The sequence below is a fragment of the Protobothrops mucrosquamatus genome, unplaced genomic scaffold, assembly GCF_001527695.2.
Source record: "Protobothrops mucrosquamatus isolate PMUCROS unplaced genomic scaffold, P.Mucros_1.0 scaffold4124, whole genome shotgun sequence".
Lineage (NCBI taxonomy): Eukaryota > Metazoa > Chordata > Lepidosauria > Squamata > Viperidae > Protobothrops > Protobothrops mucrosquamatus.
In genome coordinates this window covers 1-18,386 of record NW_015390052.1, presented here as the reverse complement: position 1 = coordinate 18,386, position 18,386 = coordinate 1, and the positions used below count along the sequence as shown (strand labels likewise).

The 18,386-nt window shown below is 39.7% G+C and overlaps 1 protein-coding gene across 1 annotated transcript; it reads right to left on the bottom strand.

Annotated features, from left to right (window-relative positions):
* Positions 1 to 3,404: 3,404 nt before the first annotated feature.
* Positions 3,405 to 18,063, bottom strand: LOC107298604 (cohesin subunit SA-2; the record flags this gene model as incomplete). Its single annotated transcript, XM_015827981.1, has 17 exons — positions 3,405 to 5,459; positions 6,580 to 6,657; positions 6,934 to 7,060; positions 7,854 to 7,967; positions 8,057 to 8,246; positions 9,979 to 10,184; positions 10,672 to 10,800; positions 12,006 to 12,154; positions 12,564 to 12,665; positions 12,970 to 13,109; positions 13,986 to 14,160; positions 14,905 to 14,997; positions 15,897 to 15,977; positions 16,089 to 16,176; positions 17,197 to 17,267; positions 17,532 to 17,735; positions 17,974 to 18,063. Coding segments are annotated over 17 exons (2,061 nt in total), but the record flags the coding sequence as incomplete, so codon positions are not given.
* Positions 18,064 to 18,386: the final 323 nt, after the last annotated feature.

Below are 18,386 nucleotides of genomic sequence, written 5' to 3'. Positions count from 1 at the left end.
TCCAGTTGGCTTTCATACATAAGGTGAGACTAGAATTTTTAGCCTGGTACCTTAACCACTCTCTGGCTCTCTCTTACTGTTTTTAAAAAAACATTTTTGTTATTCTGTTGTTTTTAATTCCTTCCGATGGATGTAATGACAATGGCGAAGTCCGTTCTTTGGAGAATTACAATTGGATCTAAACAAGAAAAAGACGTGCAGTTATAGAACCAGGGGGAAATTCAGGCGAGTAAATTAAAGGGAGGGGGGGAATCGAGGTGCTGGGAAATCTCTAGTAATTTTATTTACTTCGAATACCGCCGTTTATTTTTATGCCCGTTGGTTTCTTTTTTTTTCTCCTTCTCTCAGTGAATTGAGGCGGCCTCTAAAATGTAGCATAAGAATTCTCCTAAAGGCATACTCATATATAAAAACCCAAGTCAGCATTTAAAAAAAAAATTAAAAAAAAAATAAAAATCCAAGGCTATATTTGTTTTAAGCAGTTAAATCCAAGCCGGGATGAAATGATTTTGACAACTGTCAGGAGGCTGTCAAGAGTCAAGCTTGCAGATTTTCACTGAAGCAGCAGTCAATTCCCTTCATATGCTTGCGACAGGATGCTGTTTCCTTGTAAGTTTTTACCATTTGCTTTAGTGATGAGTTTGACTTGGCATCGGAGAAACTTCCTTCCTTCCTTCCTTCCTTCCTTCCTTTTCCTTTCCTCTGCCGACTGCCAGCAGTTTGATCCTGGCTGGCTCAAGGTTGACTCAGCCTTCCATCTTCTTAGGTCAGCAAAATGAGGACCCAGATTGTTGGGGACAATTTGCTGACAGTGTAAACAGCCTAGAGAGGGCTGTGAAGCACTATGAAGCGGTATATAAGTCTAAGTCAGTGGTGGCGAACCTATGGCACAGGTGCCAGAGGCGACACTCAGAGCCCTCTCTGTGGGCACGCACGCCGTCGCCCCAGTCCTGGGCCTTCAGCTGGGTTTTATAAAACCTTTTCGCTTTAGGCCTCCGCTGCCATGTACAAAAAAAAAAGGTTCAATCAATCAATTTCAAATTCTCGTGGGAAAAAAAAAGATCTTGCAAAGTTGGAATTGATTGATTGAACTTTTTAGTCCCACCCAGTCTGCCATTACCACCGCAGCCACGCCCACCCTATGGGCCACACTCACCCGGCACCCGATGATGCATAAGTGGCTTTTGGGTTGCAGTTTGGGCACTCGGTCTCTAAAAGGTTTGCCATCACTGGTCTAAGTGCTGCTGCGACTTAAGAAAAGTGCATTTGTAAAAAAAAAATTCAATAAAACGCTTTGCTCCGAAGGGGAGAGACTAGTGAAAGGAAGTTGTTTTCTATTAAGTCAGAGGCAGAGAGTGGATCAAAGTGCTTTGCAGAATTCCTACAGTGCACGGATTTGCGATTTATCCTGGCGTTGGAAAGAAAAACATGACTAATAAGCAAAATGTGTGTCCTCTCCCGTTTGCCTGCCAGACTGTATCGGACCTTTCCCTCACCAACTTCCTGCTTCCCGTGGCCTGTGTGCGCTGAATAATATTTGCATTTTCCCTCCGACAAGGTCCTCTTCGGGAGGAAATTCCTGTTCAACTTTTTCTTCCAATCTACTTTAAACAATCATTTCCTGAGGTCTACCCCCGCTTTTATTTCATTTTTTTTAAGTAACGTTAACAGTTATCATTAAAAAGCCGTAAGGCCTGCTTGTTGCCAGCAATCCAGCATTCTCAAATCCTCAAGCCGTAAAACTGAGAATTAAAGCAATTGACAAAATATTACGACTTTATTGGAAGGAAATTTTTTAGCAGTGTTTATTATTGACGTGCTATTAAATAGTTCCATTTTTCAGGGTGCCAGAAATGAAAGTAAACTAAATACCTGCCTGTAAATGTTTTCCACACACTTGTTTTTCACACTTTTCTGGGCCGGTTGTTTATGGAGGCATTAATTTGTGCAAATGGAAACGGTCATAAGGGAAGTGTGTGTAGTAGGATGTGAAGTCCAAGGATTAGAACTGGGAGGAGAAAAGGAATTAAAATATTTACTGTATTTTTGTTGTTTTTGTTCTTTGGGCCTGAATCCAATCCAATAGCCAGCCACTCAACAGGATTATTTTGCCAATAGAAGAGAATATTTGTAGCGTAAAGTTGAACTATAGGGATCCTGGGTGCTCTCCAAGCTTGCTTGTTTTCTTGCAGACATTTCATTACCCAACTAAGTAACAGCATCAGCGCTAGAAGGGACTGGGGTGTGTAAAAAAGAAGAGGACGACTGTGGGGTCTTTGGTGCTCTCCGAGCTTGACGGTTTTACTGCTATTTCTTTACCAAATTAGGTAACATCCATTTTTTTTTCAGTGCTGTGTAACTTCAGTCGCTCAATTGATGGTTATACATCAAGGACTATCTTTATGCCAGTGCGCTGAACCATCGTGTTATCTATTTCTAATCCTAAACGTTATTTTAATAGTGTTAAGTGAAACATCTTGGTGGGAAAGAAAGCATTATTACTGTAGATATTGCATTCACGGGGATCCTTGTTTGTTTGAAGCACACCCCCTGCTGGCTGTATTTGAGAAATACCGGTGACAACAATTTGTCTAGGCCAGATAGTCCTGTGAAGTTGGGTGTTCTTCAACCTACCTTCTTCAGTTCCCATCAGGAATACACACACTTATTAGAAGAACTGGGTACGTGATAGCGGTCTTCCAATATCTGAGGGGCTGTCGCAGAGAAGACGTGGTCAACCCATTCTCCAAAGCACCTGAGGGCAGGACAGGAAGCAACGGATGGAAATTAATCAAGGAGAGAAGCAACCTAGAACTAAGGAGAAACTTCCTGACAGTGAGAACAATTAATCAGCGGAACGGCCACCTCCAGAAGTTTTGAGTGCTCCATCACTGGAGATTCTTAAGAAGAGACTGGACAGCTATTTGACTGGAATGGTCTAGGGTCTCCTGCTTGAGTTCAACTAGAAGACCTTCAAAGTCCCTTCCAACTCTTATTCTGTAGTTTGGTTGTTGGCACAGTGGTGTCTTGCCAAAAGGATCTCATTCCAGGAAAAGGAGGGATAGGGTACCTGTGTTAATGATTAAATTTTGTGGGAATGTTGATACGCCTGTGTCAAAAATAGTTTAAGATCAGGTCTTCAAAAATATATAGTTCTATCTAAACAGCCTGAATTGTCCACTTGAGTGAATTGAATATACACATGAAAACAGAACAGGGAGGAGACCATCTTTCTCCAACTGAAGAAATAGTTAAGACAATCATATCGCATAACATCTCTACTTTAAATTATTAACCCAATTAGTGCTTTATTCACATTTTAAAAACTTGTACAATTTATTACAAATATAAAACAGTGCAGTTTTCCATACATTATCCCAATTCTGAGACAAACACTTAAAAGACATGGAAAAAGCTTTAATTCTTATAAACATAACATTTTTTTATACCATTCACACTTTTATTTTCTTCCTCTACCTTTGATTCAAAAAGATCAAACTTACAACATACTGTAGGTTTATTTTTATTCAAAAAGTTACTTGTCTCAAGACATAAATACAAATCAGAAAACAGTACAATTAGGACGATAGAATGTGGAGGACAACAGGTTAAAGGTAAATATATAAAACATTTTTAGTCTGAAAACATAAAGCTGTAAGAACTGCTTTCACAAAGAAACACTCCTTCAAGAGTAAGAGAAAAAAAATCAACAAAATCATATATACAGTCCTCTCAGCAGTTCTATTTAAACGCAGTGGTGTAAAGGAGGAGAGGAAAAAAAGAAAAGAAATATAGGCAGTATTTTAGACATGTGAATATTTATGCAAAATGGAGTTATGCAAAACTGGCTCTGTGTATTACGTCATGATTTTCAAAATAATTATGTTATCGGGATCCTTTAGAGAATCTATGGTTTATGGCTACCACAGCCCAAGCTTTGATTAATTTTTTTTTCCTTTTGTCTAAGAGGTTCTTCTATTTGCTTATTTGAGGAAATTATCATATTGCAAGCATATTAAGGCGCATGGAATGATTAGAAATAATATACCTCAAGAACTGAGAGACAACTGACAAAAATATACATTTGTGTTATAAGTTAATATTTCCTTTAAATGTTGTCTAGCTGCCTAAGGATGGCAAAATGAATTACGTTGAAATGACATAAATCCATGGGTTTTAATTTTTATTTTTAATTTAATTGTGAAAAAGAAGCAATGAAATTCATTTAAAGCTTAGCTTTCAAAGAATATTATGGGGTACTGATGAAGTTCTATTACCCAATTCAATTTACATACAGAAGAAATGTCCTGTAACCTGTTAGAAGTATCATTAACCTGAAGACTGCTTGCAAAGACAGAGATAGATAAAACAATATAAAATACAAATTTAAAAATCATTTTAAAGCATGAAATTCTCATGCTTAAATCTATTTTTTAAACATTGTTAAACTTTCAATATATTTCTGAAACCTCATAATTTTTTAAGTTGGAATTTAAAAGTAAGAAAAAACTAAAACTGCGCAATTATAAAATCAGCACCAATTTTTTATATATATATATATATTTATACTTTTTATTTAAAATTTAGACCCCTATTCCCACACTCTAATAAGCTGTATATTTTTGTTTAGAATTTTTTTTTTCTGCAAACATACTACAATAAGCTTATTTGGAGACAAAATACAGTGGCACTACTGGAAGGAATCTCACAATATTACATTTGCTTTTCTTAAAGGACAAGCAAACTCTTAGGGTTAGAGATAGGTAAGCTGAAATATCAGTGCTCTCTGGCAGTTTATGATTCTTGGATATTTCATGAATATGTAACAAGGAAGCCTTGGCATGTGTTGTTTCTTTTTTTTTTAATATTCTATAATAATTTCTGAATAAAAAAAAATCACTCGTAATTTATTTCCATGATTATCACAACCAAAGTAAAGTTTCTGTGGACCAGAATTTAAACATCACATCAAAAATGCTTTCTTTCATCTAATTACACAGATTTCAAAACCTCAAAAATCAAATCGCCCCGTTTTATTTTCACCTGATGCTTTCAAGGATAATCTAGAAAAAAAAAACGTAATTGCTTGCGTATGTTCAACAGATGACAGAAGTGCATACACTACGCACCTCTTTGATGCTAGGATTATTTTTTAAGTGATATTTATACTATGAGTTGGAAACAAACTAAACGTTGTATAAATAAAATACTGGTTTCCCAACAATAGCTTATCCTCAAGTCGTTTACTTGTCCTTTATTCTTTCAGGCAAAGAAAACTGCCCCTTCAATGTACTGGATCGTGTAAGCACACACCATTCTCCTTAGAGAAAAAAATCTTGTTCAGAATATCACTGTATCTACACTTTTTTAATTTAAAAATCTCCTCTTCCACAGTAGAAAATGACTTTACCACGGAGTTATTTGCTGAACTAGTATTAAAACATTGATACCCCAAGTACCTAGAAGAAAGAGAAAAAGGTTAAACGGTAAGATTTTTGTCAAAGCCTGAATGCTTTTAGAATACGCACACAGTATTTATCATTCAAATGGACTAATTTCAGAGAGAAATCAGTGATAAAAAGCTAGAAACCTTCAATATGTCCCTATCTGTTTCTACCCAGACTGTATTAATGCCACCATTCTAAGGACAGTTTTAAATCCAGGACATCCAACTAATTTTGGAAGAGCTTCAAAACATGGCTACTATTTAAGCTTTGTTCTGAAATTAAAAAACAAAGCCCAACACTTATAACAACAACAGAAGAACTACAAGGCTTTGCTCAATCAAGTTTAACATGTGCTGCCATCATGTGGTGGCATTTAAGGACACTGGAACTTCAAAGGAAGCTTTGAAAAGACTTCAAGTAAAGTTATATGCAAATTATCCCATTTGTGATGACTTCCCCCCCCTTTCCTGTTTGGCGATAAGCAACTAGCAACTGCCAGAATTTCAAGGACCGCAATAAAAGTGGTTTTTCCCAATCTTTTCCACAGCACTGGTAGTCCTCCACTTATTTCTATTTGTTAGTGATTGTTCAAAAGTTAGAACAGCACCCAAAAAAAGTGACTTAATCCGGGGCCCAGGATTAAAAGATTTGCTTAACACCAATGGGGGAAAAATTAGGCATGACTCACTTATAACAGCAATGGAAATCCCAATATGAACAGAACAAACTCCATTAACAGTGGAGTCAAAGAAATAATAACATGCCCCCTTTACTGGAATGAATGTTCTGTAAATAAATCTTCAGTGAATGTTTTAATCCCGTGCCTGTTTGAATTACAGTCATTGATAAGGTAGTTTTATACTAAGGTAGTCATCAAACTTTGTAGCCATCATGAGTGTCACTGGCCCTAGACTCTGGGAAAGATAGCAAAGGCATTCCTCTCCTGTCATTATCATTGATTTCTTCCCTAGCATCAGAAGAAATAGGAAGGATATGCCCGTTTTATGCTCCAGAGATAATACAGAATTATTCTCAAGAATGCTGAACCACGCCAGCCACCTCTCATCCCGCTTAGAAAGGTCACCCCAGGAAAGAAACTGCAATTCACCCAAACCTGTCACATCTTACTTACAGATTCATCCATGATTGATGCTGGGTCAAAGAAATCTGGCTTTAACTCTGTTCTTTCCCTTCTGTTCTTTGACGGCGGCTAAAAGGCAAAGCAGGTTATCAGTGTATTGGGCTGATTTAATTGTATTTATTCATATAGAGTCACTGGAGCATGTATTTCCCTCCAACTCTTGACATAAGAGAGGCCACGTTTGCATACCTCTCTCTAGGAAGAGAAGAGGCTCAGCATTTAAACTAAGACAAATCAACCTTTTAAGCGGAAAAGGCTGTTACAGAATAGAGCCAATCTTCTATAAAAGAAGGAAGAATGGTTGGTTTGTTGTTCTGCAACAAGGTGTAAGTAATTGGTTCTTACTAGGTCTATGTCCATGGTATCAAAGTCCATGCCTTCGTTGAGATCCTCGATGCGCCCTTCTGATGACATCATCACATCTTCGACAATGGGCTCTTCATCGTCCTCCATGAGACTAGTGCCACGTCGGCTAAAAGACACATAAACACGGAGGTGAATGTCACTCAGCCACGCAACACAAGGAGGGTTCTTTCAAGAAAATTGAAATAAAAAAATTGCCAACCCTGCACGGAAAATTCTTATCATGAAAAGTGTTAACCTTTTGTTAGGACAGTGTTTCTCAACCTTGACAATTTTAAGGCATGTGGACTTCAACTCCCAGAATTCCACAGCCAGCAATGCTGGCTGTGGAATTCTGGGAGTTGAAGTCCACATGCCTTAAAATTGTCAAGGTTGAGAAACACTGTGTTAGGAGGCTTAGCCCCACTTATCACATGAGGATTTAAAACACTCCTTTGCTTGGTAATTTCGAGCAGGCTGTTTTGGCCTCATCCAATGTTTCGAGCTCAAAACCCTTCCGATAAAATCAGAATAAAGAGCCTTAAGAGTTCTCCTTGAACTCTTAAATGTTCTGGACACCTCTACAGCCAACCCCTGAGGCGTTTATTTTCCGTGTCAGTCAAATAATCTTCAGTATCACTCAATATTTATTGGCGAGCGGGAGACTTAAGTAAAAAAAAAAAAAACATTTCTCTTTTTCTTGGTAACCCTACATAGATTGATGGTGTTTGTCTGAAACATTAATAATATAGTCCTGCTTCCTATCCAGGAAAATATCTTTGGGTTTTTTTAGGACGGCGGTAGGGGAAAGTTTAATGCTCCCAAGAAGACTGCATAAAAGAGTTGCAACACAATTTCTAACGACCGGTGCCAAGGGCGCAAAGCCGGTACCCAGCTTGGGACGATGGTTGTTGTGTACTCACATGGCGTGCTGCAAGTTGGTTCTCAGCTTCACGTAGTTCATAGCTGCCCTCTCCTGCTGCTGCCTGGCTGCTTCCTCCTGCTGTCTCTGAGCCAGCATCCATGTTACCTGCGTGCTTGAAGGAAGAACATGTTTCTTTACAAAAATGGGACAAGGTGTAAACATTTGAGCAGGGGCGAGGCATAAGTAAAAGCAAGCACGTACTTGTAGTCGATGGGCGGCTGATGGTGCTCGGCTTGCATGGGGTAGACGCCCATGTAGTTCTCTTCCGGCCTCAATCGTTTGGGCTCCCTCATGATGGTGGAGGTGAGCTGCGGCGCCTGCAGCATGATGGGCGTGTGCATGCTCTGCTCCCTGTTCATCCACATGCTGTCGCTGCTGCTGCTTTCCTCAGCTGGGGAGAAAAAGCAGCAGCATGCATCAAGGAAGAATTCGGGGGCCGCTTGCAGAATATCGGTCCTCTCTGTGGGCTTCTTGGGGCCTCTCTGAGCTCTTGCAGATGTTTCACTGCCAAGCTAGGTAACATCACCTGCGCTAGCCTAGCCTTCAATAAGCTGTGGGTGTCAGTGCTTACAAAGCATGGTCTACAACAGGGGTTCAAACTTGGCCCTTTTATGACTTGTGGACTTCTACTCCCAGAATTCCTCAGCCAGCGTGCCTGGCGGAGGAATTCTGGGAGTTGAAGTCCACAGATCTTAAAGGCCTTGGTCAGGGGTCTTCAAAGTTGGCCCTTTTATGACTTGTGGACTTCAACTCCCAGAATTCCTCAGCCAGCGTGCCTGACTGAGGAATTCTGGGAGTTGAAGTCCACAGATCTTAAAGGCCTTGAACAGGGGCCTTCAAACTTGGCCCTTTGATGACTTGTGGACTTCAACTCCCAGAATTCCTCAGCCAGCGTGCCTGACTGAGGAATTCTGGGAGTTGAAGTCCACAGATCTTAAATGCCTTGGTCAGGGGTCTTCAAACTTGGCCCTTTTATGACTTGTGGACTTCAACTCAGCGTGCCTGGCTGAGGAATTCTGGGCGTTGAAGTCCACAAGTCATCAAAGGGCCAAGTTTGAAGACCCCTGGTCTACAACATCTGTCTGATTATCACTGGGACGTAATCTTGGTTAGTGTTAATCTAGGCTTTCCTCGTGCGCCGGCAAGCCAGAAAGCACCCTTCTGATGGGAGGTTCTTGATTTATGGAACAATGTAGGGGATATAAATACTTACGACCACAAAGCAAAGTGGCTAAGTGAGCTGTGCCTCATTTCACAAACTTTTTTTTTTTTTTTTGCCACGGCTGTTAAGCGAACCTGGCTTCCCCCCACTGACTTTGCTTGTTGGAAGGCAGCCAAGGAGCTTACCAATGGCGATCACATGACCCTGGAACAGTGCAACTGCCCTAAGTACATGCCAGTTTGCCCAGTGTCTGAATTTTGATCACGTGACTTTGAAGATGCTGCAACAGGCTGCACGTGTGAAAGACGGTCCTAAGTCCCCTTTTTCAGTGCTGTTGTAACTTGAATGGTCACTAAACGAATGGTTGTTAAGTGGAGGACTACCTGTATAGACTCTATACACCAGTGATGGCGAACCTTTTAGAGACTGAGTGCCCAAACTGCAACCCCAAACCCACTTATGCATCGTCGGGTGTCGGATGGGCGTGGCTGTGATGGTCATGGCAGATTGGGTGGGTGTGGCCAAGATGAGCATAATCACCTTGATGTTGCTCGTGGGGAGGGATGTCTGTGGGGGCCGGGCAGGGTTGGGGGAGATCCAGGGGGGTCTCTGGCAGGTGGGGCAGTGGGCAGGAGGCTCGTCCTGCGGGGCGAGGCGAGGCAAGGCAGGGCGAGGGTGCCATTGTCACAGGGAAAGGTGAGGCAGGGGCCGGGGCGGCTGCTGCCTGACACCATTGGCCCCTGCACACAGAGGCCAGCGAGCGCATGGGTGCTGGGATGCATCCAGCCATGTGGGACCTCGGCAAGTTAGCGGGCAGCTGGTTGAAGAGGGACAGTTGCCCTCTCCGGGGCATGGCACGCGTGCCCACAGAGAGGGCTCCGAGTGCCACCTCTGGCACACGTGCCATAGGTTCGCCACCACTGCTATACACCAAGGCAACCCATAATAAGTAACTGCAAACCTTCAGGAAGTTTCCGCTTCCCTGTGGCTGGTTTTGTCTTCTTGTTCCTTACTGTAGACCCTCGATTGCTAATCCCACTGATGACTGACATTGTGTCGTCATCTCCCCCAGCTAGCAAAGAATTCCTGTAAGACATGAGTGGGAGCCACACATCTTCTCTTCGAAGAGACATCTGAAAGGTCATGAACTTCTCCAGATAAGCATACCTTCAAAAGAAAGAAAGGGGCAAGGAATTACTAGAAATACCTCCTGGGTCCTCTCGCGAGTTCACGAATGAACCGTGCCAGATGTGACATAGTTACTGCTGCTGTTCAAAAGTCTAACAGAGGAGAGAGATGGGTGAGCTGTGTGATCACCAATTTTCTGATAATATATTTTTGTCACCATCATCATAAATGACATGTATCAATTAATCTGCAGCTTCTTTTTTTTTTTTAATTTCCCCTCTACTAAGAAAATTACACAAAGCTGGAGAGCGGTTATTTTAACCTGGAACCCAGTTAGAGAAAGATAGTTTACAACTGGAATGAACCGGAGGAAATATTTCTTCTTCTTCCCCGTTCTTTGCTAGAATTTTTTGTCCTTCTGTATCCTGAAAAATCAGTGAGCAGTTGCCCACCCTGTTTTAAGACCGGTTTCACTGAAAATAAAAATCCCTTAACGAAGCTTCTAAAACACTGTGAGAATACTTACACTGTTTTTTTGTCTTGCCTGAGAAGTTTGGAAGAGAATTCACTCAATATATCAAGAAATGCCATATTTAAAGGTGGATGGCTTTCTCCTTGTGGGTTGGGCTCTTTAAAAGCAAACTCTATACCATCTCTGAAAAAAAAAACCAAAATCAAGTGAGCACCGCTAAGAATATTTTTATCGAGGTTTCCTGACACACAAAAGGGCTCAACATCAATCCCCGAATGAGTATTTCAAAAGAACAAACGGTATTACATTCCAATCAGTGCTGCTATATTTAAGACACGTGGAGTAAATCATATCCCTTTCTAAGTGAGAAATTTATTTGGGGTCAGAACCAGACTTAAAGACTTAAACCAGACATAGCCAGAGGAGATCCAGGACTTGGAACATGTAACGAATTTAAATACCAGAGATGTGCATGAAGTAAAAAAGAAAAAATGTGTTTTGCTCAAACCCCAAATGCATCACATTCTGGAAATCGTGCCAAACCACACCAGCTGAGTTGTGGTTCAGTGGAAACAAAACTCAGCAGGAATCCAGAGTAAATTTGTCACCTCTTCAGCACCTCCCACCGGCTCTCCTGGGGGCCATCTTCCCCTGCTCAGAAATCACTGCTGTTTCCTTAGCTTTTTCCATTCTTAGTCACTTGATCTAGCCAGAACAATTGTGTTTCCATCCACAGCTGAGTTTTGGGTTAGACACAATCTACCCGAAACCAGCAGTTTCCTACAGAAAACACTTTGCATGTAAATCCAATATATTCCGACAGATGCACTGGATCTAATCTGTTTTTCCTCTAATGTATGATTCTAGCTCGTGCAGATTAACAGGAGCATGTTGATGTAATCGAGAATGATGGTTGAGCTGGCATGCAAAACGTGTCTGGAACTATCCTCATCATTAGCAGGAATAGTGCACATGGCCAGTAATCTAGAACAGACTTTATCTTATTAAAAAAACATTATATAAAGGTTTAAAGTTGGTTAACAGACTAGCAAAGAAACCTAGTAAAATCCATTAGGGCAAAGTCATACCAAGAACCAAAAACCAAACACCTGTGGCCTTATTTGATGGTGACCACTGATTTTTTTTTTATTATTTATTACCAATGTTTTCTCCTCTTCCCATTCTGAGTACAGTATAGGAAAGATCAGGTATGGTGAATAGCATTAAGTATAAACTATATTTAGCTATCTTATTTATTTCATATCTTATCAATTTTGCTGGGGGGGTTTTTTTTGGGGGGGGGGCTCTTTTCATCTGATGGAAATAAGGAAAAGGATTATGGAGGGAAATTCAATTATTTGCAAAGTAAAGAAAAAGTTAATCATTACTTGTGTAACATAGCAATGGCTTCTCTTGTTTTCAGCTGATCGAGCCCAAATGTTAAAGCAAAGCGCCGAGCCAGTTCCTTAATACCACTGAAAGATGGCGACGATCTATCAAAATTATATCCATTTTCTTGGATCATCTCATTGAAAAGCTGCGTAAACAAAACATTTTTTTCTGGATCACAATATAACTTGTGTGTTATTGAACAGTACTGTTTCAGGAATACTTTAATGCATTTCCTCTCTTTCTCTCTCCTAACATTATTAAACTCCTACAAAAAACAGACTTCAAACAACATTTTATCTAAACCTTTCAGTATTATATTTGGCTTACATTTCAGCATACAAATATGCAGGAATGAAAATAGGTTTAAAGACTACTTTATAAAAACACAACTATAAAGTTTACTGAATCCCCTTAAAAGCTGACCTCTTGCACTTTAACAGCAGGAAATAAATCAACGAAATGTCTGAATGTAGTTTTTCTGGTTCATCTGAATACTAAGGTTCTCCGTCTTTAACCAATAACCAGTATGATTATGTGGGACAGCAAAAACATACCTGCTGTAAACTGAGAATCAAGGTCTTTGCACACTGAATTTTGTCTATTTGCCTCGTTTTACTCATTGTTTCTTTGATGATATCTCCGTAGTCGTTGTAATACTATCAGGATATAAAAACAGATAGTTTAACTTCAATTAGAATAAAAATATTTATTTGTGAGTACCATGAGAAAATGTTGGGAGGCAAAGTGCGGAACTAAAAGTAGTTCACTCCAAACTGAAGTAACAATAACTTGCTTTAAATATGTTCGTTTAATTTCTGCTTTTAGCCAAGGCAACGAGAGTTAACCAGAAGGACTCCCTTCATAATGAAAAAAGAAGCCTCCAGAGATTTAATACAACCACATTCATTCCACATTTTTATATGAGAACCTCAGATCCCCTTCCCTGTAGGCTTTCATTACCTTCATATATTGCTTAAAAATATCTGCAGCAGTGTTCATTTCCACCACGGTATACACAATAAGTTTACAAAAAGCCGCAAGCAAATTTCTTCTTTTGTGCAAAGCTTCTATCTTACTAGCTTCATCATCCTGCTGTCCATCTTTAAAAAAAAAAAGAAAAAAAGAATGTATATGAGCATTCATTCAGGGACAGGCGTTTAGATATGATTTTGGTATCAACTGCATCTTTATAACCTGTTTTTGCCCTGCAATATTCGAACAAGGTAACAGTTCATAGCAAGAGAAAGAATCCGATGCTTTCTTAGCTACCAAAAGCAGGCTGAAAGATTTAAAGTGGTCCAGTCCCCATTAGTATTACTTTCAATTGACCTACTTAGAAAAGCCTTTATGTCTCTGAGTTCCAAAATTAACAAATTAACAAAACCTTTAAAAAGATATAAGCTAAACTCTTAAGAGTAGCTGGTAACTTTTAAAGCTGGTTTCAGACCTCCAGTCATATTTTTTTTTCAAGCACCCGAGCAATTAAATTTTAGGAAAGTTCAGACAACAGCTACCAAATGTACATCAGAAAAAGTCAGAGTGCACCAAGGACTCCCTCCATCAGAAAAACTTAACAATAGCTTCAAGAGCAATGTGACCCAAGATAAGATGAAATCAGAGCCCAAGGGCTCTCAGTTTTGGAGATGAGAAACACATAATTCCAGACTTTCTTATAGGGGGAAAAAAAAACCTCAGGTAGGTACAACAGCACGAGTAAGGCTGAGCAGGTTGTATCTCTACATCTCAAAGCGAACAGGACTAAAGTCCTACTCTTTTCTAAGTGAGCAACTTCCTTTGGAGACTGACTCAGTGCTCCGTGGAGATCAAGCTCTAACCCTGCAATCTCCAGTTGCAACTTCCATGTCTGGCTAAGTTTAAAAAAAAAAAAAAGTACAACTCAGGGAGAAAAAAAAAACATTGTTAGATCCCTGTTGCTACCGAGAAGAAATCAGAGACACCTTTCCGCAGCCCCATACCTGCGCTGTTGCTATCGTCATCCTGGTCAATAAAGACATGATCAAGAATAAAACTCAGGAGTTCAGACTGTAAGGAAGAATCGGGAGTGTAAACTAATGGCTCTAACATGTCACGTCCTCCTGACATGATCTGATGGCTGAAGATCATTAACACATCGCACAAAATAGTGAAGGCCTGCAACAGAAGGAATGAGATGCATTGTTATAAAAAAAAAGAGAGAGCGAGAGAAAAAAAACAACAACAACAACAGAAACTTATTGCAAGTCAAGCCTCTAGAAAGCTACGTCCTTAGAACAGTGGATCCCTGGCAGAGGACACAATGTCATCACAAGGAGTCCGCAAAGGTTTGAAAAATGTTATGATTTAAACCTTGCGATAAGTCTTGGAGGTCCATGGTCACAAAAGGTATTTAAAGGGGGTCTGTGGTGAAGGAAAGGCGAGAACCACTGCCTTAGAAAATGGTGTTAACATACCTGACTCCATTATTTAAGTATTGTCTCAATACAAAACTGTCTCATTGAATAGAAGCCAATTCAAAGTCATTACTTGGAACTAACACATTTACTATTCGTTTTGATAGCATTATGTTTTCTTGTATTTACTGTGCACTTTTTACCTTAGCTGTACTGACTGTTAATAATGAAATTATGCTATCTTTTATACAAATATGTGACTTGGCACCTTCTTAGGTTTTGCCCTTTCAAAAAGTATACAAACCTCTCCTTCTACTTCAACATAGTTGGCAGGACAAAAATTGAAATAAAACAAAGAGCTTCAGGTCTGTTTCATTAACCAGGACGCACAAATCATGCTACACTTTCTTACACACAGTGCCAGTGAAAAATTAATTTTGCATGAAAAGCATCTAACTACTTACACACACAGAGAAATGGTCCGATATTAAAATCTGTGACTAACCTGTTCTTTAACAGCAGTATTTACATTGGTAAGGTAGTGCTGACAGATTTGACAAAAAACTCTCATCTGTTTCTTTAAGCGTAGAAGGTCCTCCTTGGAAATGAAAAAATATTAAACAATGAGTATGTTTATTTTGAATTGTACTCGAATAATGAATAGAAATGAGTAGGGGTTTTTTTAAGAAACGGAGAACTTTTTCTATGGAGGGGAACAGTAGCGTAAAACTTCTCATAATAGCTTCAGATTGTTTGATCTTTCTCTGGCCCTATTTCTGCAAATCAGAAAAAGAGACTCTATCTCCTTTCCATCCCTCTCTTATAGCAAAGAAGAAGTTACTCTCATACTATTGCCAAAATCAATATTTTTTTTACTCTGAATGTACTTCAAGTGGAGTTTTTTACCCCAATATAACTATAGCTGCGTGCGCGCACACACACACACACACAGACATATACAAACACAGGATTTGAGGATATTGGTCAGCTTCCCAAGAAGGAACCCTAAACGTTTGTACAATGGCCCATTATACTTGACTTTGTACAGGTAGTCCTCAACTTACGACCATTTGTTAAGTGACTGTTCAAAGTTAGAACGGTATAGAAAAAAAAGAGACATGTGAATGTTTTTCACACTTATGACCATTGCAGCATCCCCATGGTCGTGTGATAAAAATGTGGATGCTTGGCAACTGGCATGTACTTGTGACGGTTGCCGTGTCCCGAGGTCATGTGATCACCTTTCGTGACACCTTTTGGCAAGCAAAGTCAATGGGGGAAGAAGCCATATTCACTTCACAACCGTGTTACTAACTTCACAACCGCAGTGCTTCGCTTTAAAACTGTGTTAAGGTGGGTCATAAAATGGGGCAAAGCTCGCTTAACCACTGTCTCGCTTAACAACAGAAATTTTGGGCTTAATTATAGTCCTAAGTCGAGGATGACCTGTACTCCATTCCCACGGACCCAAGTTGTCCCGGTGCTGCCAGCACCTACCTTTGTAGAACTGCTCTCAGCTACTTTTGCTAGCTGCCAGAGGATTACATAGTGAGTACACTGCAGTGCGTGAATAACTATCTGTGTTTCAAAAAAAAAAGAAGGAAAAGTTTGAGAATAATAAGGTATTACCGCTCTCAGCTTGCTATTATTTTATATTGTCCTTTTAAAGCAATATATACATATACTAACCTGTTCAGGCATATCTCCATTCTCAATGCCTGTTTTTAGTAACTTGTAGTTACAACTAAACAAGTCCCACCTTGACAGGTCATGTGCACTGAAAATTAAAACAAAACAAAAAAACATGAACGTTTCTAATTCATTGTTTCTTTTCACACTGTATTGAACTGATAGCACAAGCAGTGACGGTTGCCATCAAATAACTGAGTGATTGCCCTTTGTGACATGCTTTGTACTCTTTGTTACACGCTACTGTCAAAAGAGTTCCAATCTGAGCACAAAGCCCCAATCAGCGGAGATGCAAAGCTCTAGCCATTTATTGATTTGATTTTCACCCCAACTTTATTACTGTTCCTAATTCAACGTACCTAATACTCCTTTCTCCTATTTCCCCCAAAGCAACAACTCTATAAGATGAGCTGGTCTGAAAGAGTGGGACTGGCCCAAAGTAGCCAGCCAGCTTTCATGCCTAAGGCAGAATTAGAACTGTCTCCTGGTGGTCACCTAGCTGGCTTTCGTGCTTAGGCGGGACTAGAACTCATCATCTCCTGGTGATTGGCCCAAAGTCACCCAGGTGGTTGTCATGGCTAAGGTAGGACTAGAATTCACTCTCTCCCAGTGATTGGCCCAAAGTCACCCAACTGGCTTTCCTGACTAAGGTGGGACGAATTCACTGTCTCCTGGTGGTTGGCCCAAAGTCACCCATCCATCTTTCATGCCTAAGGCAGGACTAGAACTCATGGTCTCCTGGTTCCTAGGTCAGCACTTTAACCATTAGACCATTCGCCTTTGCCCTCAACTTATTTTCTTTTAAAGAGTGCCACATAGATGTATGTATAAACATGCTTGTTATTCTGACTAAATAACCTAACTATATAGAATGCATGCATACTAGTGTCCTGGTGTCATTTTTCCGCACTATCTAATATTATTGTCAGTACCCATTAAAGGTAGAACGAGGAGAGTGATCCTACCAAGACATGGCAGAAGCTGAAACCAAACTGAAAGTGACTGGGTTTTTTTTTTCAATGTACATACCATAAAACAACTCATAAAGTATCTATAAATAAACAAAATCAAGACAAGGAAAAGGTGGACAAGCTATTGCTGTACTTACTTGTGAAAAGCAGAAATTCGTTTTAATGTTGATAAGACCTGATATGCATCATCTTCATCAGGTTCTTCGCCCTAAGTTTAACAAGTTGTAAAGTTGCAATTAAACCAATGATTTCAAGAAGCCAAAGGATAAGCCTCTGCTCTATTTTAATATCAAGAAATATTCAACCAAAATGTGAAGTATTATTTATTGGCGAAACCTACACAGCAATCCCTGCTGTTTATTTGGGCCAGGCTTTTTTTTAATTTTGCAAAGTGCAATGAGGAAAGCAAAAAGAGACAAAAAAGGGTAACTTGAAAAGTTAAGACCTGTACAGTGAGAGAGAAAATACGTACCTCCTGCAGAAAATCTTCAAGAAGCCGGTTGAATTTATCAGCTAGTTCATCTATTAGCTGGCTTCTTGCAATATCTACTCTGTTAAAGATGGTGAACTCCTCATTGCAGAGGGCATGGTAAGTTCTAGAACAAGCTTCCAAAACATCAGTGTCTGTGTGCTTTTCTACAATATCCCGGATCTGTCGTAATAAGGCATCCAAATGCTAGCAAACGGAAAGCAAAAACAAACAAGAATCAATCAATCATCTATTTTCTGATGCATTTGTTCAAATTCCTGTTCCCTCATCTCCACCGCAGCCCCTTGTTCCAAAAGAACTGTGTTTAAATTGTTGTGATAGTACAAACAGCCATTTATTTAGCTGCAGAGGCCACGGGGGCAGGCCAGCCTTTAGTCAAAAAAGTTCTGCTCAGTTTTCATCCATTTCTTTTTACTTGGCTTACCTTTTCTAATCTCCCTGTTGTGTAGATTTCCAAATCAAAATATTGTGGCAACTGTAACAAGTTGGTGATTTTCTCTGCATCTACAGAATACTGTGGATATTGAAAACAATTCATTAAATCCCAAACATTTCCCCGTATCGGTGTTTTGCTTTTCACAATCCCAAAGAGGAGTTTCGTTAAGAAATCTAAAATATTCATTTTGGCTTAGATAATATTGACAACAGAATTAGCAAACACTGTGCAGTCATCTTTAGTTTTAGATTTGGGGAAAAAAATTAATCTGAATGCTACATTAAGGTTCATAAAGCTTAGCAAAAAGACCAGTCCCCAGGAGGAACTAAAAAAATACACTTTGGAAAACAGTCACCAATAATAATTGTATCAAAACAGGCTAATCAGTTATTTACTTTGTT